Source organism: Poecilia reticulata, chromosome 17 (assembly GCF_904066995.2).
Source record: "Poecilia reticulata chromosome 17, P_reticulata-male-v2, whole genome shotgun sequence".
Classification (NCBI taxonomy): Eukaryota; Metazoa; Chordata; class Actinopteri; order Cyprinodontiformes; family Poeciliidae; genus Poecilia; species Poecilia reticulata.
The window spans coordinates 30,454,071-30,477,932 of record NC_088846.1 but is presented as its reverse complement, the minus strand read 5'-3'; the positions used below and the strand labels follow the sequence as shown (position 1 = coordinate 30,477,932).

The 23,862-nt window shown below is 52.6% G+C and overlaps 1 protein-coding gene across 9 annotated transcripts in view; it reads left to right on the top strand.

The window, feature by feature from the left end:
- Positions 1-23,105, top strand: part of rasal2 (RAS protein activator like 2) — a 52,030-nt gene extending 28,925 nt beyond the window's left edge. For 3 of the 9 annotated variants that reach the window (XM_081598082.1, XM_081598077.1, XM_081598085.1), the window contains 15 exons: positions 2,499-2,605; positions 4,555-4,667; positions 5,065-5,218; positions 5,292-5,390; positions 7,582-8,136; positions 11,399-11,543; positions 12,496-12,640; positions 14,806-15,045; positions 15,121-15,325; positions 16,371-16,570; positions 17,078-18,017; positions 18,465-18,596; positions 20,152-20,354; positions 20,420-20,507; positions 22,420-23,105. In XM_081598082.1, the coding sequence (XP_081454208.1) occupies positions 2,499-2,605; positions 4,555-4,667; positions 5,065-5,218; positions 5,292-5,390; positions 7,582-8,136; positions 11,399-11,543; positions 12,496-12,640; positions 14,806-15,045; positions 15,121-15,325; positions 16,371-16,570; positions 17,078-18,017; positions 18,465-18,596; positions 20,152-20,354; positions 20,420-20,507; positions 22,420-22,587 (3,494 nt within the window). In that variant the 3' untranslated portion in view covers positions 22,588-23,105. Of the gene's footprint in view, positions 1-1,844; positions 1,870-2,498; positions 2,606-4,554; positions 4,668-5,064; positions 5,219-5,291; positions 5,391-7,581; positions 8,137-11,398; positions 11,544-12,495; positions 12,641-14,805; positions 15,046-15,120; positions 15,326-16,370; positions 16,571-17,077; positions 18,018-18,464; positions 18,597-20,151; positions 20,355-20,419; positions 20,508-20,624; positions 20,656-22,419 lie in introns of all 9 variants that reach the window. The other 6 variants (XM_081598084.1, XM_081598083.1, XM_081598078.1 and 3 more) reach the window with 5 other exon arrangements.
- Positions 23,106-23,862: the final 757 nt, after the last annotated feature.

Sequence of the window (23,862 nt, the reverse complement as noted above, 5' to 3'; positions counted from 1 at the left end):
ACACAGAAACTGGAGCTGCTGCTGGGCTCCAGCCTGTCCCGGTTCCTCTGACCCGGTCAGTGAAGGTCAGGCCGCCTGTCAGCCCAGACGCTGCAGGATCCTGCGGCCGAGCCGGGTCCAATCGATACCATGGAACCACGGAGCCGAGGTCTGGTTCTGACCCGGTTCTCCAAAAGGTTCTGACCCGGTTCCCTAAAAGGTTCTGACCCGGTTCTCCAAAAGGTTCTGACCCGGTTCTCCAAAAGGTCCTGACCCGGTTCTCCAAAAGGTCCTGACCCGGTTCTCTAAAAGGTTCTGACCCGGTTCTCCAAAAGGTCCTGACCCGGTTCTCCAAAAGGTCCTGACCCGGTTCTCCAAAAGGTCCTGACCCGGTTCTCTAAAAGGTTCTGACCCGGTTCTCCAAAAGGTCCTGACCCGGTTCTCCAAAAGGTCCTGACCCGGTTCTCTAAAAGGTTCTGACCCGGTTCCCTAAAAGGTTCTGATAAACTGATTGTTACATGAAAATATGCTGCCGTCTTATCAAACATACAAACATTTTATGATCAATAACTTAATGAACCTCATGGATGTTGAAAAAACTCAATAATCTATTAATAATCAATGCATCAGTGCAGAAAACTGAAATGTTCTTTAAAACAGTAAATGTGCAAATGGCAGCAGCGACGTCGACGTTGTTCACCTGACGGACTTCTGTCTCCTGCACGGGGTCAAAGGTCATCCTGTCAGTGGGATCATTTACGTTCTTCCTGCTGTTCATATCCCAGAGGCGACGTCACACTGTGTGTGGCAGCAGATTCACTCATGATTAAGTTCACAGGTTTAAACTGCCTGTGTGTTAGCGGCTAGCAGCTAGCATTGATGGGTTAGCGGCTAGCAGCTAGCATTGATGGGTTAGCGGCTGGCAGCTAGCATTGATGGGTTAGCAGCTAGCATTGATGGGTTAGCAGCTAGCATTGATGGATTAGCAGCTAGCATTGAGGGCCTCCATGTTTGCACAGTAAGTCAGTATCAGGGTTGGTTCATGTCTCTGCTTGCGGTGCAGTAATTATCGCTGGATGTGTTTTTAGGACCAGCTGAGCAAAAACTCAAAACAGGAAGACGAGAAACTCCAGATCATTTAGTGTAAGAAAGACAAAAACATCACAACATTTTCTGATGAAGGAAGAAAAAGGTTGCAGCGTTTTCCAACACAGAGGCTGAAAGCTGGCCAACCTTTCCGTTATCTGTGTGAAGACCTGCTCTCTCTCGCTCTGTCGCAGCCTGACTCTCTGGTTCCTCTGGCTTTAAAAACCTTCGTCACACACAGGACAGCTTCCTGCAGCAGGAACGTCCACACCGAAGAGGGTTGTCAGGCTGAGCTGCTGGCTCTTTGTTGGGTGAATCTTCTGGACAAACAGCCCAGCAGCCGACCTTTGACCCCGAGCTGAGGTCAGCCGACCTCTGACCCAGGACCAGCTCAGTCAGGAAGCTGCAGAGCAGCGAGGGAAACTGAGCCACTGGGGTAACGGCGCCCAGAGCTAAGAACCACATCAGGACAGGAGAGGAGGAAGAGGAGAGAGAGAGCAGGAGGAGGAGGAAGAGCAGAAGGAGGAAGAGGAGAGAGAGAGGAGGAGGAGGAAGAGGAGAGAGAGAGCAGGAGGAGGAAGAGGAGGAGCAGGAAGCTGCAGGATTGATTGGATCGATGCGGTAGAGCATAGAGTTACTGCTGAGTGAGGAGGGAGAGGCAGGATGGAGGATGTCGACGGGACGCAGACGGATGTTTGCAGCTTGAGCTGATTGGCTGGCGGGCGGCGGCTGCTCCGGCCAATCCCGTCTGACCCTGTGTGTGTGTGTGTCCTCCTCAGATGATGGGGAACAGCTGCGATCGAGGTATGTCTCTGTCATGTGACCGTCTCACTTCCTGCAGCATGCTGCCTGAACTTTGTGTCCGGGACAAAGAGCGGCGATGGCGTCCATGTTTGGGACCGCCGCCGCGTCCCCAACCCCCCCCAGCTGCTTCTGTGTGTGTGTGCATGAAAGTTCCTGCTGCGGCGCTGCTGCATGCAGCGAGCGTCCTGCTGCGGCGAGCGTCCTCCAGCCTGCTGCTGCTGCATGCTGCGTTCGCTGCAGCTCCGGCGTTCCTGCTGCAGGAGCCGCCATCGCATGTAAACATCATGACGACGGCGCTCGCTGCTGATTGGACGCTTCAGAGCCTGATCTGAGCCAATGTCTGTCTCCGGTTGAGTTTGGTTCAGTTTGCAGCAGTTTTCCTTCAGCAGTGGAGCGTTCAGCTCCACGGCCCAGAGATCAGGAACCAGCTGCCATCTAAACGTCCATCCGTCCTCCGTCCTGTTTGTCCTCCATCGTCTCTGAGTGACATCAGTCGTCTGTCCATCATAAAGACGATGATGGACAAACATTAGTGGGAAGAAACGGAAAAACAGGAAGCTCTGGTTGATATGACTAACTGTCCCTCTGTCTCTGTCCCCCTTTCTCTGTCCCTCTGTCCGTCTCCTCAGAAGTGTCTTCGGAGCGGTCTCCGAGGAGGAGGAGTATTTCCGGTTTGGGCAGCTCAGAGAAGAACCTTGCAGTCGACAATCCCAACTCTTCTCCGTTCAAAGTGCCGGTGAGTCGGAGGACGTCCTCCATGTCCTCCATGTCCTCCTTGTCCTCCTGTAGCAGTCGTGTCTTTAAGGACCAGGTCTCTGCCGGGTTTAGAAGTTGCTCTGATTCTGGACGCCTCAGTGAGATGAACGAGTCGTTTAGGATCCAGGTGAACCAGGGACTCGTCCTGTCAGTAGCAGACCAGGTCAGTTATCGGGTCAAATTATGGACAAGTCATCATAAACGGACTAGTCCAAGACCAGTAAGGAATGTTCAGTAGACCAGAAAAGGCTACAAGTCCTAACAAGTCTTCAAGGGGGTCAGTCCATCTAAGGCCTTTAGAAAACCAAGTCCTAGTTTAGTTGTGCTGTTTCTTGGCTACAGGTTTCAGCCTGGTCATCTGAAGGACTTGGCAAAAGACCAACTGGTCTGGAGGTCTAGTCCATGTCTTGTCTTACTTTATTACAACCAAGGAACAAGTCCTAATAAGACAAATACACTTGGAGTTCCTCCAAGTTAATGTTCTCAGCCTGGCAGCAGCAGCCTGGCGGTAGCAGCAGCCTGGCGGTAGCAGCAGCCTGGCAGCAGCTGCAGCCTGGCAGTAGCAGACTGGCAGCAGCCTGGCAGTAGTAGCTGCCTCTCAGCAGCAGCCTGGCAGTAGCAGCAGCCTGGCAGCAGCAGCCTGGCAGTAGCAGCTGCCTGTCAGCAGCTGCCTGGCAGTAGCAGCAGCCTGGCAGTAGCAGCAGCAGACTGGCAGCAGCCTGGCAGTAGTAGCTGCCTGGCAGCAGCAGCCTGGCGGTAGCAGCAGCCTGGCGGTAGCAGCAGCCTGGCAGTAGCAGCAGCCTGGCAGCAGCCTGGCGGTAGCAGCAGCCTGGCAGTAGCAGCAGCCTGGCAGCAGCAGCCTGGCAGTAGCAGCAGCAGACTGGCAGCAGCCTGGCAGTAGTAGCTGCCTGTCAGCAGCAGCCTGGCAGTAGCAGCAGCCTGGCAGTAGCAGCAGCCTGGCAGCAGCAGCCTGGCAGTAGTAGCTGCCTGTCAGCAGCAGCCTGGCAGTAGCAGCAGCCTGGCAGTAGCAGCAGCCTGGCAGTAGCAGCAGCCTGGCAGCAGCAGCAGCCTGGCAGCAGCAGCAGCCTGGCAGTAGCAGCAGCCTGGCAGCAGCAGCAGCCTGGCAGTAGCAGCAGCCTGGCAGCAGCAGCAGCCTGGCAGTAGCAGCAGCCTGGCAGTAGCAGCAGCCTGGCAGCAGCAGCAGCAGCCTGGCAGTAGCAGCAGCCTGGCAGCAGCAGCCTGGCAGTAGCAGCAGCCTGGCAGTAGCAGCAGCCTGGCAGCAGCAGCAGCCTGGCAGCAGCAGCAGCCTGGCAGCAGCAGCAGCCTGGCAGTAGCAGCAGCCTGGCAGTAGCAGCAGCCTGGCAGCAGCAGCCTGGCAGTAGTAGCTGCCTGTCAGCAGCAGCCTGGCAGTAGCAGCAGCCTGGCAGTAGCAGCAGCCTGGCAGCAGCAGCAGCCTGGCAGCAGCAGCAGCCTGGCAGCAGCAGCAGCCTGGCAGTAGCAGCAGCCTGGCAGCAGCAGCAGCCTGGCAGTAGCAGCAGCCTGGCAGTAGCAGCAGCCTGGCAGCAGCAGCCTGGCAGCAGCAGCCTGGCAGTAGTAGCTGCCTGTCAGCAGCAGCCTGGCAGTAGCAGCAGCCTGGCAGTAGCAGCAGCCTGGCAGCAGCAGCAGCCTGGCAGCAGCAGCAGCCTGGCAGTAGCAGCCTGGCAGTAGCAGCAGCCTGGCAGTGAGTGTCTGACGATGCGTTTGAGGACAGTAACGTCTCAGGAAACGAGGCCGCTCTTCTGCACTCAGCCTCTGTAGTGACAGACGAGCTGCAGGTTGAAAGGTTCTGATCCGGTCAGCAGCAGAACCAGGCGACCCGGTTCTGACTGGTTGAAGCAGCTGGGCGTCACAGAGCAGAATGGACCTGACCCGGTTCTGCTTCTCTTTCAGAACTTCTTCAGCAAACGTCTGAAAGGCTCCATCAAGAGAACCAAGAGCCAGACCAAACTGGACCGGAACACCAGCTTCAGACTGCCGTCGCTGCGGCCCGCCGAGCCCGACAGGTACCGCTCCCAACCCGACCAGAACCAGAACCACTGCTCTGTCTGGGGCTGGTTCTGGTTCTGATCAGCAGTTGTAGGTTTGTTCAGATGTAAGATACTGAACCTGGTGTCGTCTCAGTGAACCGCTGCTTGGGTTTTACTGAGTGTGAGGTTCTGTCGGATCGGAACCGGAACCAGAACATGTGGGTCAGATCTGCAGAACCCAGGAAGTTCTGCCTGTGGTTCTGATCGCCTCCGACCGGACCAGAACCAGAACCAGCTGAAACTCAGCTGCAGAAACCTGAACAAGGAAAGATTCTGTAACTGGTTCTGGTTCTGTTGGACTGACACTGAAACAGAACCCATCTCAGCAATCAAGATCCTTTTCCTCCCTGGTTCTGACCCGGTTCTGCTGCAGGGCCCGCGGGCTGCCCCGGCTGAAGGAGGCGGTTTCCCATGAGTCCTTGCTGAGCCCCAGCGGCGCCGCCGAGGCTCTGGACCTCAGCATGGAGGACGACGTCTTCATCAAGCCTCTGCACAGCAGCGTCCTGGGCCAGGAGTTCTGCTTCGAGGTGAGACCCGGCCCGGTCCCGTCCCGGCCCGGTTCCGGCCCGCCGGGTCGCTCACCTGCCCTCTCGCCCCCAGGTGACCTACGCCGGAGGCAGCAAGTGCTTCAGCTGCACGTCGGCCTCGGAGCGAGACAAGTGGATGGAGAACCTGAGGAGAACCGTCCAGCCCAACAAGGTGAGACCCGGCCCGGTTCTGGACCCGGTACCAAGGTGAGACCCGGCCCGGTTCTGGACCCGGTACCAAGGTGAGACCCGGCCCGGTTCTGGACCCGGTACCAAGGTGAGACCCGGCCCGGTTCTGGACCCGGTACCAAGGTGAGACCCGGCCCGGTTCTGGACCCGGTACCGGCTCCACCAGAACCAGTGATGTCACTGTGATGTGAGCCGCCAGGCTGTTAAAACGTTCATCAGCAGAATCAAGTTGTGACTTTGGGATGAAATATTTGTTTTATTTATAATGTGATGTTTTATTAACGTTGGAATAATTATTGACATAAACGTTAAACATGAAAACAGGAGGTGGAGCAGCTGGTGAATGTTTTTATCTTTCATCATAAATGATTATCACCACCATCAGGACTTGATTAAACTTTATTTTGGTCGACTTTCTAGTGTAAATATTTCAGTCGGCTTGAAGTAAAAGCATCATTTCTCCGATTGTTCCTCTTTCAACTCGTATTGATTAATTATTAGCTGTCAGTTAATCTAAGATATTTGGAGGAACGTAGATCAGAAACATGTTAAAGGTTTTATTCTCACAGGAAGAAGATTGAAATAAAATCCACATAATAACTAGAAATCAGATCTGGTATGAAATAGCTGCATCTCCCAGCCCTGGTTCTGGTTGGTTCTGGCTGGTTCTGGCTGGTTCTGACTGGTTCTGGTTGATCTGACTGGTTCTGGTTGGTTCTGGTTGGTTCTGGCTGGTTCTGGCTGGTTCTGGTTGGTTCTGGCTGGTTCTGGTTGATCTGACTGGTTCTGGTTGATCTGGCTGGTTCTGGCTGGTTCTGGTTGGTTCTGGTTGGTTCTGGCTGGTTCTGGCTGGTTCTGACTGGTTCTGGTTGATCTGGCTGGTTCTGGCTGGTTCTGGTTGGTTCTGGCTGGTTCTGACTGGTTCTGGTTGGTTCTGGCTGGTTCTGGTTGATCTGACTGGTTCTGGCTGGTTCTGGTTGGTTCTGGCTGGTTCTGACTGGTTCTGGTTGGTTCTGGCTGGTTCTGGTTGATCTGACTGGTTCTGGTTGGTTCTGGTTGATCTGACTGGTTCTGGTTGGTTCTGGCTGGTTCTGGATGGTTCTGGTTGATCTGACTGGTTCTGGCTGGTTCTGGTTGGTTCTGGCTGGTTCTGGTTGATCTGACTGGTTCTGGCTGGTTCTCGTTGATCTGACTGGTTCTGGTTGGTTCTGGTTGATCTGACTGGTTCTGGCTGATCTGACTGGTTCTGGCTGGTTCTGGCTGATCTGACTGGTTCTGTCTGGTTCTGGTTAATCTGACTGGTTCTGGTTGGTTCTAGTTGGTTCTGGCTGGTTCTGGTTGGTTCTGGTTGATCTGACTGGTTCTGGCTGGTTCTGGTTGATCTGACTGGTTCTGGTTGGTTCTGGTTGGTTCTGGCTGGTTCTGGTTGGTTCTGGTTGATCTGACTGGTTCTGGCTGGTTCTGGTTGATCTGACTGGTTCTGGCTGGTTCTGGCTGGTTCTGGTTGATCTGACTGGTTCTGGTTGGTTCTGGCTGGTTCTGGTTGATCTGACTGGTTCTGGCTGGTTCTGGCTGGTTCTGGTTGATCTGACTGGTTCTGGCTGGTTCTGGCTGGTTCTGGTTGATCTGACTGGTTCTGGTTGGTTCTAGTTGGTTCTGGCTGGTTCTGGTTGGTTCTGGTTGATCTGACTGGTTCTGGCTGGTTCTGGTTGATCTGACTGGTTCTGGCTGGTTCTGGTTGATCTGACTGGTTCTGGCTGGTTCTGGTTGATCTGACTGGTTCTGGTTGGTTCTGGTTGGTTCTGGCTGGTTCTGGTTGGTTCTGGTTGATCTGACTGGTTCTGGTTGGTTCTGGCTGGTTCTGGTTGATCTGACTGGTTCTGGTTGGTTCTGGTTGGTTCTGGTTGATCTGACTGGTTCTGGTTGGTTTTGGCTGGTTCTGGTTGGTTCTGGCTGGTTCTGGTTGATCTGACTGGTTCTTGCTGGTTCTGGTTGGTTCTGGCTGGTTCTGGTTGGTCTGACTGGTTCTGGTTGGTTCTGGCTGGTTCTGGTTGGTTCTGGCTGATCTGACTGGTTCTTGCTGGTTCTGGCTGGTTCTGGATGGTTGTACCCGGTGCAGAACCTTCTGTAAAGTCCTGGTTCTGCCGTCTGAACGGATTCTTGCTCGTTTCCAGGACAACTGCCGGCGGGCGGAGAACCTGCTGCGCCTGTGGATCATCGAGGCCAAAGACCTGGCGCCGAAGAAGCGGTACTTCTGCGAGCTGTGCCTGGACGACGTCCTGTACGCCCGGACCACCAGCAAGGCCCGGCTGGACAGCCTGTTCTGGGGCGAGCACTTCGACTTCTGCAGCCTGCCGGCCGTGCGCAGCATCACCGTGCACATCTACCGCGACGGCGACAAGAAGAAGAAGAAGGACAAGAACAACTACGTGGGCCTGGTGAACATCCCGGTGGCCGGCGTGACGGGCCGGCAGTTCGTGGAGAAGTGGTACCCGGTCAGCACGCCCACCGCCAGCAAGGCCAAGGGCGGCGGCCCGTCCATCCGGATCAAGTCCCGCTTCCAGACCATCTCCATCCTGCCCATGGAGCAGTACAAGGAGTTCGCCGAGTTCGTCACCAACAACTACGGCATGCTGTGCTCCGTGCTGGAGCCCGTCATCAGCGTCCGCAACAAGGAGGAGATGGCGTGCGCCCTGGTGCACATCCTGCAGAGCACGGGCCGGGCCAAGGTCAGAACCAGCACCGCACTCTGCACTCGGGTCACACGAACAGCTGGGTGGGAAGCCTCACTCCTTCATTTCACTTTGGGCTTCCTGTTCCGAGCCGAGGCTGCAGGTCTGGCGCCCCCTGCTGCCCAGATCCAGTTCACTTCACTTAGTGTTTTATTAAAGGTTCAGGTGCTCTGGAGTGGGATGAACACATGAATCTGGGTCCAGATGAAACAGTTACTGTGGTGGGATGAACACATGAATCTGGGTCTAGATGAAACAGTTACTGTGGTGGGATGAACACATGAATCTGGGTCCAGATGAAACAGTTACTGTGGTGGGATGAACACATGAATCTGGGTCTAGATGAAACAGTTACTGTGGTGGGATGAACACATGAATCTGGGTCCAGATGAAACAGTTACTGTGGTGGGATGAACACATGAATCTGGGTCTAGATGAAACAGTTACTGTGGTGGGATGAACACATGAATCTGGGTCCAGATGAAACAGTTACTGTGGGGATGAACACATGAATCTGGGTCCAGATGAAACAGTTACTGTGGTGGGATGAACACATGAATCTGGGTCAGATGAAACAGTTACTGTGGGGATGAAACATGAATCTGGGTCCAGATGAAACAGTTACTGTGGTGGGATGAACACATGAATCTGGGTCTAGATGAAACAGTTACTGCGGTGGGGTGAACACATGAATCTGGGTCCAGATGAAACAGTTACTGTGGTGGGATGAACACATGAATCTGGGTCCAGATGAAACAGTTACTGTGGTGGGATGAACACATGAATCTGGGTCTAGATGAAACAGTTACTGTGGTGGGATGAACACATGAATCTGGGTCCAGATGAAACAGTTACTGTGGTGGGATGAACACATGAATCTGGGTCTAGATGAAACAGTTACTGTGGTGGGGTGAACACATGAATCTGGGTCCAGATGAAACAGTTACTGTGGTGGGATGAACACATGAATCTGGGTCCAGATGAAACAGTTACTGTGGTGGGATGAACACATGAATCTGGGTCTAGATGAAACAGTTACTGCGGTGGGGTGAACACATGAATCTGGGTCCAGATGAAACAGTTACTGTGGTGGGATGAACACATGAATCTGGGTCCAGATGAAACAGTTACTGTGGTGGGATGAACACATGAATCTGGGTCTAGATGAAACAGTTACTGTGGTGGGATGAACACATGAAACTGGGTCTAGATGAAACAGTTACTGCGGTGGGGTGAACACATGAATCTGGGTCCAGATGAAACAGTTACTGTGGTGGGATGAACACATGAATCTGGGTCCAGATGAAACAGTTACTGTGGTGGGATGAACACATGAATCTGGGTCCAGATGAAACAGTTACTGTGGTGGGGTGAACACATGAATCTGGGTCCAGATGAAACAGTTACTGTGGTGGGATGAACACATGAATCTGGGTCCAGATGAAACAGTTACTGTGGTGGGGTGAACACATGAATCTGGGTCCAGATGAAACAGTTACTGTGGTGGGATGAACACATGAATCTGGGTCCAGATGAAACAGTTACTGTGGTGGGGTGAACACATGAATCTGGGTCCAGATGAAACAGTTACTGTGGTGGGATGAACACATGAATCTGGGTCCAGATGAAACAGTTACTGTGGTGGGATGAACACATGAATCTGGGTCTAGATGAAACAGTTACTGTGGTGGGATGAACACATGAATCTGGGTCCAGATGAAACAGTTACTGTGGTGGGATGAACACATGAATCTGGGTCTAGATGAAACAGTTACTGTGGTGGGATGAACACATGAATCTGGGTCTAGATGAAACAGTTACTGTGGTGGGATGAACACATGAATCTGGGTCCAGATGAAACAGTTACTGTGGTGGGATGAACACATGAATCTGGGTCCAGATGAAACAGTTACTGTGGTGGGGTGAACACATGAATCTGGGTCCAGATGAAACAGTTACTGTGGTGGGATGAACACATGAATCTGGGTCCAGATGAAACAGTTACTGTGGTGGGATGAACACATGAATCTGGGTCTAGATGAAACAGTTACTGTGGTGGGATGAACACATGAATCTGGGTCCAGATGAAACAGTTACTGTGGTGGGATGAACACATGAATCTGGGTCTAGATGAAACAGTTACTGTGGTGGGGTGAACACATGAATCTGGGTCCAGATGAAACAGTTACTGTGGTGGGGTGAACACATGAATCTGGGTCCAGATGAAACAGTTACTGTGGTGGGATGAACACATGAATCTGGGTCCAGATGAAACAGTTACTGTGGTGGGGTGAACACATGAATCTGGGTCCAGATGAAACAGTTACTGTGGTGGGATGAACACATGAATCTGGGTCTAGATGAAACAGTTACTGTGGTGGGATGAACACATGAATCTGGGTCCAGATGAAACAGTTACTGTGGTGGGATGAACACATGAATCTGGGTCTAGATGAAACAGTTACTGTGGTGGGGTGAACACATGAATCTGGGTCCAGATGAAACAGTTACTGTGGTGGGGTGAACACATGAATCTGGGTCCAGATGAAACAGTTACTGTGGTGGGATGAACACATGAATCTGGGTCCAGATGAAACAGTTACTGTGGTGGGGTGAACACATGAATCTGGGTCCAGATGAAACAGTTACTGTGGTGGGATGAACACATGAATCTGGGTCTAGATGAAACAGTTACTGTGGTGGGATGAACACATGAATCTGGGTCCAGATGAAACAGTTACTGTGGTGGGATGAACACATGAATCTGGGTCTAGATGAAACAGTTACTGTGGTGGGGTGAACACATGAATCTGGGTCCAGATGAAACAGTTACTGTGGTGGGATGAACACATGAATCTGGGTCCAGATGAAACAGTTACTGTGGTGGGGTGAACACATGAATCTGGGTCCAGATGAAACAGTGACAGTCATTTATTCAGTTTTAAGTCTGATACATTTTGAGTTTAAATATAAAACTTTTAAAAGTTTTAACTGAAGTTTTATCGGCTTTTAGAGCTAAAATTGAATCAATAATTAATTATGTCTTTAATTTTGCTTTTTTTTTATTTTGAGAATTTCTGAAGATTTATTTCTGATATGAACTTTTATGACCTGAGGACCGATCCCTGAGGAACGCCTCGAGCCACTCAGGTTCTGCTTCTAGATCCAGATGTTTAGAACCCGTCTGGTTCTGGTTCTGGTTCCTCAGGCCGAGGTCCAGTCATCATCATCAGGTCAGTGACCTTCATGTTCTGTTCAGGACTTCCTGACCGACCTGGTGATGTCAGAGGTGGATCGCTGCGCTGACCACGACGTCCTGATCTTCAGGGAGAACACGCTGGCCACCAAGGCCATCGAGGAGTACCTGAAGCTGGTGGGGCAGAAGTACCTTCACGACGCCCTGGGTGAGTCCGGCCGGGTCCAATCGCCCGTTCTTAATGAGCCGTTAACGAGTTCTTAACGAGCCGCTAACGAGTTCTTAACGAGCCGTTAACGAGTTCTTAACGAGCCGCTAACTAGTTCTTAACGAGCTGTTAACGAGTTCTTAACGAGCCGCTAACTAGTTCTTAACGAGCCGCTAACGAGTTCTTAACGAGCCGCTAACTAGTTCTTAACGAGCCGCTAACGAGTTCTTAACGAGCCGCTAACTAGTTCTTAACGAGTCGCTAACTAGTTCTTAACGAGCCGCTAACGAGTTCTTAACGAGCCGCTAACGAGTTCTTAACGAGCCGCTAACTAGTTCTTAACGAGCCGCTAACTAGTTCTTAACGAGCCGCTAACGAGTTCTTAACGAGCCGCTAACGAGTTCTTAACGAGCCGCTAACGAGTTCTTAACGAGTCGCTAACTAGTTCTTAACGAGCCGCTAACGAGTTCTTAACGAGCCGCTAACTAGTTCTTAACGAGCCGCTAACGAGTTCTTAACGAGCCGCTAACGAGTTCTTAACGAGCCGCTAACTAGTTCTTAAGGAACTTTCCTTTCCACTTGTCAGATCTTCTGGTTTCTCTCTGAACGATGAAGGGCCTTCCTTCCTCTTCCTCCCCTGCGGCTCGTTAACGTTCAGAAGGAGTTAAAATGGCTCCTCCCTCCTGCTGAGCGGTTCTGTCACTAACATGAACTCTTTAAATCTATTTCTGGACCCGCTTCGGGTCGGGTTCTCGGCGCTGCTGGTTTATTTGCAGCTGTGGTTATTAAATATTTACTCCCCCAGCGGGTCGGGTCGGGTCGGTTCCGGCTCACTGGGCGGCCCGTTAAGTTGTAAAATCCCAGCTTCTGTGCTGACAGTGAACGTAGAACCAGTCGGACGGTTCTGCCGGTCCGGATCGGGCTGGTTCTGACGGGTTCTGTGTTCCTCCAGGGGAGTTCATCAAGGCTCTGTACGAGTCGGACGAGAACTGTGAGGTGGACCCGGGCCGATGTTCCGGCAGCGACCTGTCGGAGCACCAGAGCAACCTGAAGATGTGCTGCGAGCTCGCCTTCTGCAAGATCATCAACTCCTACTGGTGAGCCGGCACCGACCCGCAGGTTCTGGAGACTCTGGAGGTTCTGGAGGTTCTAGAGGTTCTGGAGGTTCTAGATGTTCTGGAGGCTCTAGAGGTTCTGGAGACTCTGGAGGTTCTAGATGTTCTGGAGGCTCTAGAGGTTCTGGAGGCTCTGGAGGCTCTGGAGGTTCTAGATGTTCTGGAGGCTCTGGAGACTCTGGAGGTTCTGGAGGCTCTGGAGGTTCTAGAGGTTCTGGAGGCTCTGGAGGTTCTGGAGACTCTGGAGGTTCTAGAGGTTCTGGAGACTCTGGAGGTTCTGGAGACTCTGGAGGTTCTGGAGACTCTGGTGACTCTGGAGGTTCTGGAGACTCTGGAGGTTCTAGAGGTTCTGGAGACTCTGGAGGTTCTGGAGACTCTGGAGGTTCTAGAGGTTCTGGAGACTCTGGAGGTTCTGGTGACTCTGGAGGTTCTAGATGTTCTGGAGGCTCTAGAGGTTCTGGAGACTCTGGAGGTTCTAGAGGTTCTAGATGTTCTGGAGGCTCTAGAGGTTCTAGAGGTTCTGGAACAGATGTTGGACTTGTGGGCTCATGAATCGGTTATTGAAGTGATCGACTAATCAATATGAATTGATTAGTCGTCATGGTTACTCCATTTGCTGGAATCCAGTTTTAGTTTCTGTTTATTAATTTATTGTTTCTGTAACATTTTATAAATCAGAAAAATTAACTAAAATTATTATCATCTGCAGCCCAGATGGTTCTTGTGTTGTCTTGGTTTTAGTATTGGACTCGGTACTGCAGGCTGAGTTGAACCAGAACCAGTAGAACCAGTAGAACCAATAGAACCAGTAGAACCAATGGAACCAGTAGAACCAATAGACCCAATAGGACCAGTAGAACCAGTAGAACCAATAGAACCAGTAGAACCAATAGACCCAATAAGACCAGTAGACCCAGTAGAACCAATAGACCCAATAAGACCAGTAGACCCAGTAGAACCAATAGAACCAGTAGAACCAATAGAACCAGTAGAACCAATAAGACCAGTAGACCCAGTAGAACCAATAGACCCAGTAGAACCAGTAGAACCAATAGAACCAGTAGAACCTGTAGACCCAGTAGAACCAATAGACCCAGTAGAACCAATAGAACCAGTAGAACCAGTAGAACCAATAGAACCAGTAGAACCAATAGAACCAGTAGAACCAGTAGAACCAATAGAACCAATAGAACCAGTAGAACCTGTAGACCCAGTAGAACCAATAGACCCAGTAGAACCAATAGAACCAATAGACCCAGTAGAACCAATAGAACCAATAGAACCAGTAAGAACCAATAGAACCAGTAGAACCTGTAGACCCAGTAGAACCAATAGAACCAGTAGAACCAATAGAACCAGTAGAACCAATAGGACCAGTAGAACCAATAGAACCAGTAGAACCAATAGGACCAGTAGAACCAATGGAACCAGTAGACCCAGTAGAACCAGTAGAACCAATAGACCCAGTAGAACCAGTAGACCCAGTAGAACCAGTAGAACCAATAGACCCAGTAGAACCAGTAGAACCAATAGAACCAATAGACCCAGTAGAACCAATAGAACCAATAGAACCAGTAAGAACCAATAGAACCAGTAGAACCTGTAGACCCAGTAGAACCAATAGACCCAGTAGAACCAATAGAACCAGTAGAACCAATAGAACCAGTAGAACCAATAGAACCAGTAGAACCAATAGAACCAGTAGAACCAATAGAACCAGTAGACCCAGTAGAACCAATAGAACCAGTAGAACCTGTAGACCCAGTAGAACCAATAGACCCAGTAGAACCAATAGAACCAGTAGAACCAATAGAACCAGTAGAACCAATAGACCCAATAGGACCAGTAGAACCAGTAGAACCTGTAGACCCAGTAGAACCAGTAGAACCAATAGACCCAGTAGAACCAGTAGAACCAATAGAACCAATAGACCCAGTAGAACCAATAGACCCAGTAGAACCAGTAGAACCAATAGAACCAGTAAGAACCAATAGAACCAGTAGAACCTGTAGACCCAGTAGAACCAATAGACCCAGTAGAACCAGTAGAACCAATAGACCCAGTAGAACCAATAGACCCAGTAGAACCAGTAGAACCTCTGTTGTGGGCTCATGTGACCCGGTCGGTTCCGACCCGCTGTGTTGCAGCGTTTTCCCGCGGGAGCTGAAGGAAGTGTTTGCGTCGTGGAAGCAGCAGTGCGCCGCCCGCGGTCATCCTCAGGACATCAGCAAGCGCCTGATCAGCGCCTCGCTCTTCCTGCGCTTCCTGTGTCCCGCCATCATGTCGCCGTCGCTCTTCAACCTGATGCAGGAGTATCCGGACGACCGGACCTCCAGGACGCTCACGCTCATCGCCAAGGTCATCCAGAACCTCGCCAACTTCACCAAGTGAGTCTCTGCAGCCGGTCCTCCCCGGTCGGGTCGGGTCGGGTCGGAACCGCAGACTGACGCCGGCCTCCTCAGCAGGTTCGGGAACAAGGAGGAGTACATGGCCTTCATGAACGACTTCCTGGAGCACGAGTGGGCCGGGATGATGCGTTTCCTGTCAGAGATCTCCAACCCGGAGACTCTGTCCAACACGCCGGGCTTCGAGGGCTACATCGACCTGGGCAGGGAGCTGTCGGTGCTGCACGCCCTGCTGTGGGACGTGGTGTCCCAGCTGGACAAGGTGAGGGGGGGGGACGGTGCTGCACGCCCTGCTGTGGGACGTGGTGTCCCAGCTGGACAAGGGGGGGGGGGGGGGCGGTGCTGCACGCCCTGCTGTGGGACGTGGTGTCCCAGCTGGACAAGGTGAGGGGGGGGGACGGTGCTGCACGCCCTGCTGTGGGACGTGGTGTCCCAGCTGGACAAGGTGAGGGGGGGGTCGGTGCTGCACGCCCTGCTGTGGGACGTGGTGTCCCAGCTGGACAAGGTGGGTGAGGGGGGGGGTGGGGGGGCAGGTGTGTGTGTGTGTAGGTGTGTGTGTATGTGGGTGTGTGTGGGTGTGTGTGTGTAGGTGTGTGTGTGTGTGTGTGTGTGTGTGTGTGTGGGTGTGTGTGTGTGTGTGTGTGTGTGTGTGTGTGTGTGCAGAAACTGGCTCGGCTCTGTAAAGTCACTCAGTTTGACCTTCATCTGGTTTCAAACCATCAACGATCTGCAGCTGAATCGTCTCACAATGTTCCAACATGAACCTGAAAGACGAATATTGAACAATGTTTAAACTGGATGTTTTTGTAAAAAATCTTTGTTTTCTGATCATTTTATGATGAAAACAGTTTTATAAAAACAAATCAGGTTTTTATTCGTCGTTTCAGATCTGATTTCCAGGAAATGAAACGAGTTTTAATGAAACGGGATTCAGTTAAACTAATTAACTGTTGTGTTAAATGTGATTATTGATTATTGGTGTGTTTGTCTGGACTTCATGTAACCCGATTAACGCCGCCGGACCGACCATCACAGCATGCCCCCCACCTGCCCTGCTGTGCTCACCCCTCACCGTCTCCCCTGTAGGAGGCGCTCTCAGCATGGCTCTGCTGTGTTCTGGTTCTGTTCGGTAGAAGCATGAAGTTCCACTTCGTTTTGGTTTCCATGACGTTTTCCTCATGTTTTCCTCCCTCCTGTTTTCCTCTTTCTGTTCACTTCCTGCCTCCATCTTGTGCTTTTCCCGCCTCCACCCGACGCCCCCCCTCCGTCCGTCTGCACTCAAACACTCCACCACACGGCGACCACAGGGTGAAAATTCATTCCTGCAGGCCACCGTAGCCAAGCTGGGCCCGCTGCCGAGGATTCTGGGAGACATCTCCCGCTGCCTGTCGGCGCCCACGCCCATCCAGCAGCAGCTGAGGCGTTTCCAGGACAACAGCCCCGCCCACAACGCCAGCGGCAGCGTGTCGTCAGGGCTGCAGCGCATCTTTGAGGACCCCGCCGACAGGTGACCAATCAGAAACCAGGTTACTCTGAAACAGGAAGTGGAGTTATGCTGCTGTAACATTAATGTGAACAGCGATTTCTGCCAGTGACCTGATAAAACAGCATGAGGTGTTTGAGCCAAAGCAGCTTGAAGGTTAACACACCTGCAGAAACACAATCAGACATATTCAGATGGTTGATCTGCCCAGACGACCTCTGACCTGAGAACCAGTGAATGAAGACGTTTCCCACAGCAGGGGTTCTCCGGCTGGAAGCGTCTTCCAGCCTCCGCAGCTCTGTGGTCCGGTTAGCTGTGTCTCCATGCTAGCTGGGGTAAAGTTTAGCTTCCCCTCAGGAGCCCCTGCTGTGAGGAATGGCAGCCAGTCTGTCCACTTTGGTGGAAACGATAATCCAAAGATTCCTTCTGCAGAATTATGAATAAAATGTATTAAAACTCCCAGCAATCATTAGAGACCAGGAGGAAGCTGCGTTCTGTCTCTAACGTCGGTGTTTCTGTGACTCCCTGCAGCCTTCAGTCTCCGGTCGCTGAGCAGACCGAGGCCTACGGTCGGAGCCAGCGCCCCCTGCTGGCTCAGCAGCATCCCTCTGCCCACACCGCCTTCTCGGATCAGGAGGAGCGGGACGGCCTGCTGCCCAACGGCCGCAGCGTCTCTCTGGTGGACCTGCAGGACTCTCAGAGCCTTCATGGCCCCAAAGGGCCCCCAGGGCCCCACGAGGCCCCTCCCCGCCTCAGCAGGGTGGGCTCTCAGGCCTCTATAGGCCACGCCCCGCCCCCAGTGACCTACCCCCACTCCAACCCGGTGACCCCTCAGCCGGCGACGCACCAATCCAAAGCCCCGCCCAGAGACGGCCAGCCGCAGAGCGCGCCGCAGGTGAGGCGTCCGCTGCCGCCGTCGCTCAGCCAGCAGCGCGGCCTGCAGCCGCTGTCCTTCCAGAACCCCGTCTACCACCTGAGCAACGCCGCCCACAGCCTGTCCGCTCGCTCCGCCCACTCGCTGCAGCGCGACTCCAGCTCCGACAACCTGAGCACCGAGAGCTCGCACAACAGCCACAGCAACTCGGACGACTTCGGCAGCCAGGTGGGGGGCAAAGGTCGCGTGGCATCCAACAGCAGCCTGGACGAGGTCGGCAGCAGGCGGAGCACCCAGAGCGAACAGTGCTCCACCCCACGCCGCCACCCGCCGCCCGACCTGCCGCTGGGCGCCGCCACTGCTGTCGCCATCCCCCGCCAGACTGCCACGGCGGGCACCGCCCACATCGTCAAGGTCGAACAGCAGAGCCGCGGAGGGGGCGGGGCCAGGACGCCGCGCTCTCAGCCTCAGAGCGCTTCGCTGCGCAGCAGCAGCAGCGCCACCACCGAGCCAGCGCCCTCCAGCCGCCAGCCGTCCACCAGCGGCCTGGAGAACGTGACTCCGCCCTCCAGGAGCGCCGCCAAGCAGTCGCCTCAGGTACGGACTCTCGTTTATCTGAGTAGCACAGCAAGGGGTTGATTTGAGGCAGTTCGACGCTCAGCAGGAGCGCAGCAGATGTTACGGTCGGACAGCTGGCAGGTGGAGGTTCCGTCAGACCGTCAGTTCCCAAAACCACACCAACAAATAGAAGGGCATCAGTGCCCCCATCTCTTTAGACCGCAGGAGACTCATCCTGGAAATGTTCTGGTGGCAGAAGGCCAACTTTGTAACTGCCTTTATGTGGCTCTGAAGGTTCAGGTCAAAGGTCGTCACTCCTGCCAGGTCTCAGCCTGATCTGGTTTCCAGCTGTAACAGCTGAAGCTCCTTTGAGGTGCAAAGACAATAATTCAGTTTAGTTTCTGTTCACCTGCATAAAGGTATGGCACAACATTACAGCTCTCTGATTGGCTGAGGGCCTGTGATGATGTCACGATCTGTATCCAGGTGGGAACGCCAGTGGAGGCGGCGGCCATGTCTCCGGTGGAGAGGACGGCGGCCTGGGTCCTCAACAACGGCCAGTATGAGGAAGAGGAGGGAGGAGAGCGGAGCAGGGAGGAAGGCCGGAACACGGAGAAGGTAACTGGTCTGTTACTGGTCTCTGACTGGTCTCTGACTGGTCTGTTACTGGTCTCTAACTGGTCTCTAACTGGTTTCTGGTCTCTAACTGGTCTCTGGTCTCTGACTGGTCTGTTACTGGTCTCTGGTCTCTAACTGGTCTCTGACTGGTCTCTGGTCTCTAACTGGTCTCTGACTGGTCTCTGGTCTCTAACTGGTCTCTGGTCTCTAACTGGTCTCTAACTGGTCTCTTGTCTCTAACTGGTCTCTAACTGGTCTCTTGTCTCTAACTGGTCTCTAACTGGTCTCTGGTCTCTAACTGGTCTCTAACTGGTCTCTGTTCTCCAACTGGTCTCTAACTGGTCTCTGTCTCTAACTGGTCTCTGGTCTCTAACTGGTCTCTAACTGGTCTCTGGTCTCTAACTGGTCTCTAACTGGTCTCTGTTCTCCAACTGGTCTCTAACTGGTCTCTGGTCTCTAACTGGTTTCTAACTGGTCTCTTGTCTCTAACTGGTCTCTAACTGGTCTCTAACTGGTCTCTAACTGGTCTCTGGTCTCTAACTGGTCTCTTGTCTCTAACTGGTCTCTAACTGGTCTCTAACTGGTCTCTAACTGGTCTCTTGTCTCTAACTGGTCTCTAACTGGTCTCTAACTGGTCTCTGGTCTCCAACTGGTCTCTAACTGGTCTCAGACTGGTCTCTAACTGGTTTCTAACTGGTCTCTAACTGGTCTCTTGTCTCTAACTGGTCTCTAACTGGTCTCTGGTCTCTAACTGGTCTCTAACTGGTCACTAGCTGGTCTCTGTTCTCCAACTGGTCTCTGACTGATCTCTGGTCTCTAACTGGTCTCTGACTGGTCTCTGTTCTCCAACTGGTCTCTAACTGGTCTCTGGTCTCTAACTGGTCTCTAACTGGTCTCTAACTGGTCTCTAACTGGTCTCTGACTGGTCTCTAACTGGTCTCTGGTCTCTAACTGGTCTCTAACTGGTCTCTAACTGGTCTCTAACTGGTCTCTGGTCTCTAACTGGTCTCTAACTGGTCTCTGGTCTCTAACTGGTCTCTAACTGGTCTCTGACTGGTCTCTGGTCTCTAACTGGTCTCTAACTGGTCTCTAACTGGTTTCTAACTGGTCTCTGACTGATCTCTGGTCTCTAACTGGTCTCTGACTGGTCTCTAACTGGTTTCTAACTGGTCTCTGACTGGTCTCTGGTCTCTAACTGGTCTCTAACTGGTCTCTGACTGGTCTCTAACTGGTCTCTAACTGGTCTCTAACTGGTCTCTGTTCTCCAACTGGTCTCTAACTGGTCTCTGGTCTCTAACTGGTCTCTAACTGGTCTCTGGTCTCTAACTGGTCTCTAACTGGTCTCTGGTCTCTAACTGGTCTCTAACTGGTCTCTAACTGGTCTCTGGTCTCTAACTGGTCTCTAACTGGTCTCTGGTCTCTAACTGGTCTCTAACTGGTCTCTGGTCTCTAACTGGTCTCTAACTGGTCTCTAACTGGTCTCTAACTGGTCTCTGGTCTCTAACTGGTCTCTGACTGGTCTCTGGTCTCTAACTGGTCTCTAACTGGTCTGCAGTACGAGCTGGAGATCTCCCGGCTGAAGGAGCGACTGCGCGTGTCGAGCCGCCGCCTGGAGGAATACGAACGGCGGCTTGTGGCTCAGGAGCAGCAGATGCAGAAGCTCCTGCTGGAGTATAAGAACCGCCTGGAGGACAGCGAGGAGCGACTGAGGAGGCAGCAGGAGGAGAAGGACGGCCAGATGAAGAGCATCATCTGCAGGTACAGCCTCACCTGAGCAGCTCACCTGGATGAAGCAGCTCAGCCTCACCTGGTTGTTCCTGCAGGCTGATGGCCGTGGAGGAGGAGCTGAAGAGGGACCACGCCGAGATGCAGGCGGTGATCGAAGCCAAGCAGAAGATCATCGACGCTCAGGTACAGAAACACCTTCATCATCATCATCACCACCAGTCAGGTCATGAAGCAGCAGCTGCATCACATGACCAGCAGGTGGCGTTTAGGTTCCTTCTCACGTCTCTTCACTGATTTCAGGTCAGTAATGGAGGTGAAATAAACCAACCAGGCAAGTAACTGTAGCTCCGCCCCCTCCACCTCCACCTCCCGTTTGATTTAACACTGAACGCCAACACGCCTGCAGAGCGCAGCCAGCCAATCAGAGAGCTCGGACGAGGCTCAGGCTCTGGGGCCTTTTGCTCTGGGTCATGAGGTCAGATTCACAGCAGCTCACAGTCCTGCCTGCAGGGGGCGCAGCAGCTACTGCTGCCAGTAAACCTGAGCGTCAGTCTGGAGCAGCAGCTGCAGAACATTAAATTAAAATGTTTCTGGTTGATTCTCTCTCACTGATTGGTTGTTATTCTGACTCCACCAGAGTCAGAGGAACCGGACCAACAGAACTCTGGTCCATCGGACTCGGGTCTTTACTGGACCTGGTTATCGTTCTGATAGTTTCGCTCATGGAAACGGTGATGCTGCGGGATCCAGGAAAGGAGGGAATCGCCATAGCGACCAGGAAGATGAACTCTGTTGGTTCTCACTGCAGCTCTGCATAAAGATGATGGTTTTATTCAGTTTTCATTAATTGATATATTTAATTATTTATAGCAACGTTTCCTCAGTAAAATGCTCCTTTATTTATTTAAAAACCAGAGAACAGATGAAACATTTATTACCAGAAACTATTGAATCAGTTTAAAGCCCCACATCACCGACTGACGAGACTCAGAGATGATCAAACCTCCTCATAGCTCAGAGGACTTTTATTTTGAAGGTCAGTTTTGGCCTCCGCCCCGGGATGAAGCACTTCCTGGATTATGACGGATCATAGAACATCTTCATGTTTGACTGACGGCTCTCCTGCAGTTAGAACGTAGATGTATTCATATAGATGTGGCTGAATCAATGGATGATGATGTCATTTCCTGTTCCTGCTTTGGCCGAAACTGAAATTCTTCTTTATATTTTATTACAAACATATTTAATGATGTTTCCATCAACCTGTCATCAGTGACTTTAGCTGAAACCCTGCAGTGGTTCTGATCCAGTCTATCAGAACCTTCTGCTGCTCGTGTTTCTGAGGTTCTCCGTGATGCAGGCGTGTTGGCGTGTTTGTCTTCAGTTTGGCTGCTGACCCCACACCCCTCTGACCCCTGACCCCTCTGACCCCTGACCCCTGACCCAGCAGAGCCTCTCCTCCTCAGGTGGAGGATGAACCTCAGAGCTTCAGCCTCATGTCATGTTTCAGCTTCTTGGCTGTTTTATTGGCTGCTGCCTTCCAGCTGCAGCTGTCGGGTCAGAACCGGGTCAGAACCGCAGCACCGGGCCTCCGGGTCAGAACCGGGTCAGAACCGCAGCACCGGGCCTCCGGGTCAGAACCGCAGCACCGGGCCTCCGGGTCAGAACCGGGTCAGAACCGCAGCACCGGGCCTCCGGGTCAGAACCGGGTCAGAACCGCAGCACCGGGCCTCCGGGTCAGAACCGGGTCAGAACCGCAGCACCGGGCCTCCGGGTCAGAACCGCAGCACCGGGCCTCCGGGTCAGAACCGGGTCAGAACCGCAGCACCGGGCCTCCGGGTCAGAACCGGGTCAGAACCGCAGCACCGGGCCTCCGGGTCAGAACCGGGTCAGAACCGCAGCACCGGGCCTCCACTCATCGTTCACCTTTTGTTGCTTTTCAACCTGCTGAGTCTCGGGTTTGTTCCTCGGCTCAGACGGACTGCGTGGTTTTAACCCGATGGCTTTTATTACCAGCCCCTCAAACCTTTATTTTGAAAGTCACCAGTGTGAGTCTGACTTGTGGCCCCTCCCCTTCCTGTCTGTGTCCAATCAGGAGAAGCGGATCGACTCCCTGGACGCGGCGAACTCTCGGCTGATGGCGGCGCTGACGCAGGTGAAGGAGCGGTACGGCGCGCCCAGCGTCCGCAACGGCCTGTCGCCCAGCAACCCCACCAAGCTGTCCATCACTGAGAACGGAGAGTTCAAGAACAGCAGCTGCTGATTGGCCCTCGCAGAGTCAGAGGCGGAGCCTACGATTGACTCCGCCCACCTGTCTGTGACAGGCTGAGGACGTTTAAAGAGACAGAACCGATTTCTGGTGTAAATACTGAAGGCTGAGCTGATTGTTGTACAGAGAGAGAGTGTGTGTGTGTGTGTGTGTGTGTGTGTGTGTGTGTGTGTGTGTGTGTGTGTGTGTGTGTGTGTGTGTGTGTGTGTGTGTGTTCGTTGCGGCGCCACAGAAGCACAGTGAGAAAGAAACGAACCAAAAACATTTTCTAACTTTTTTATGGTTTTTATTTGAAGCTTCTAGTTTTTGTCACGTTTGAAGCTTTAATTTTTTCTTTTCCTCGTTTAATTTTCTGACTGAATTTAGTGTTTTACCTGACGAGTTGTTGTGGGTTTTAATTTATTCCTCCTTGTTCTCGCCCCGTTGCTGATCTACTGAACAGACCTGTGAAGGACCGGGGTCAAAGGTCACACCTTTCTGCTGTCCATGTTGAGAATAAAACTGAAAGCATCTCTGTGCCGTCGGAGTCCATCTTTGTTCAGGAGCAGCTTCTGTTTCTGCTCATGTCCGGCTGGACTCGGTCCGGTCCAGGCCAGTCCGGTCCGGTCTGGTCCGGTCCGGGTTCATTCAGTCCGGTCCGGTCTGGTCCGGTCCAGTCCAGTTTCATTCAGTCCGGTCCGGTCCGGTCTGGTGCGGTCCGGGTTTATTCAGTCCGGTCCGGTCCGGGTTCATTCAGTCCGGTCCGGTCTGGTCCGGTCCGGGTTCATTCAGTCCGGTCCGGTCCGGGTTCATTCAGTCCGGTCTGGTCCGGTCCGGTCCAGTTCAGGCCGGTCCAGTCCAGTTTCATTCAGTCCGGTCCGGTCCAGTTCAGGCCGGTCCAGTCCAGTTTCATTCAGTCCGGTCCGGTCCGGTCCGGTCCAGTCCAGTTTCATTCAGTCCGGTCCGGTCCAGTCCAGTTTCATTCAGTCCGGTCCGGTCCGGTCCGGTTTGGTGTATCGTTTATGTTTATTTCTCCTCCTTCCTCCAAACAGGTTTTAACCAACCAGGCGCCAGAACCAGACCAACAGTTTATGACAGACATCTTGTTTGAGCACAAACTTTATTTTTAATGCTGAGACTGCAGAAACTTTAGCCTGAATTAAAAACTATATATATAAAACCTGCTTTAATTACTAGTTTGAAAAAAGGAGCTGCTGAAGTGACGGAGGGAAACCTGCTGTGGTTTTGTTAACAATGTTAAATATTAGTACATGTTGGACATTATGTTCA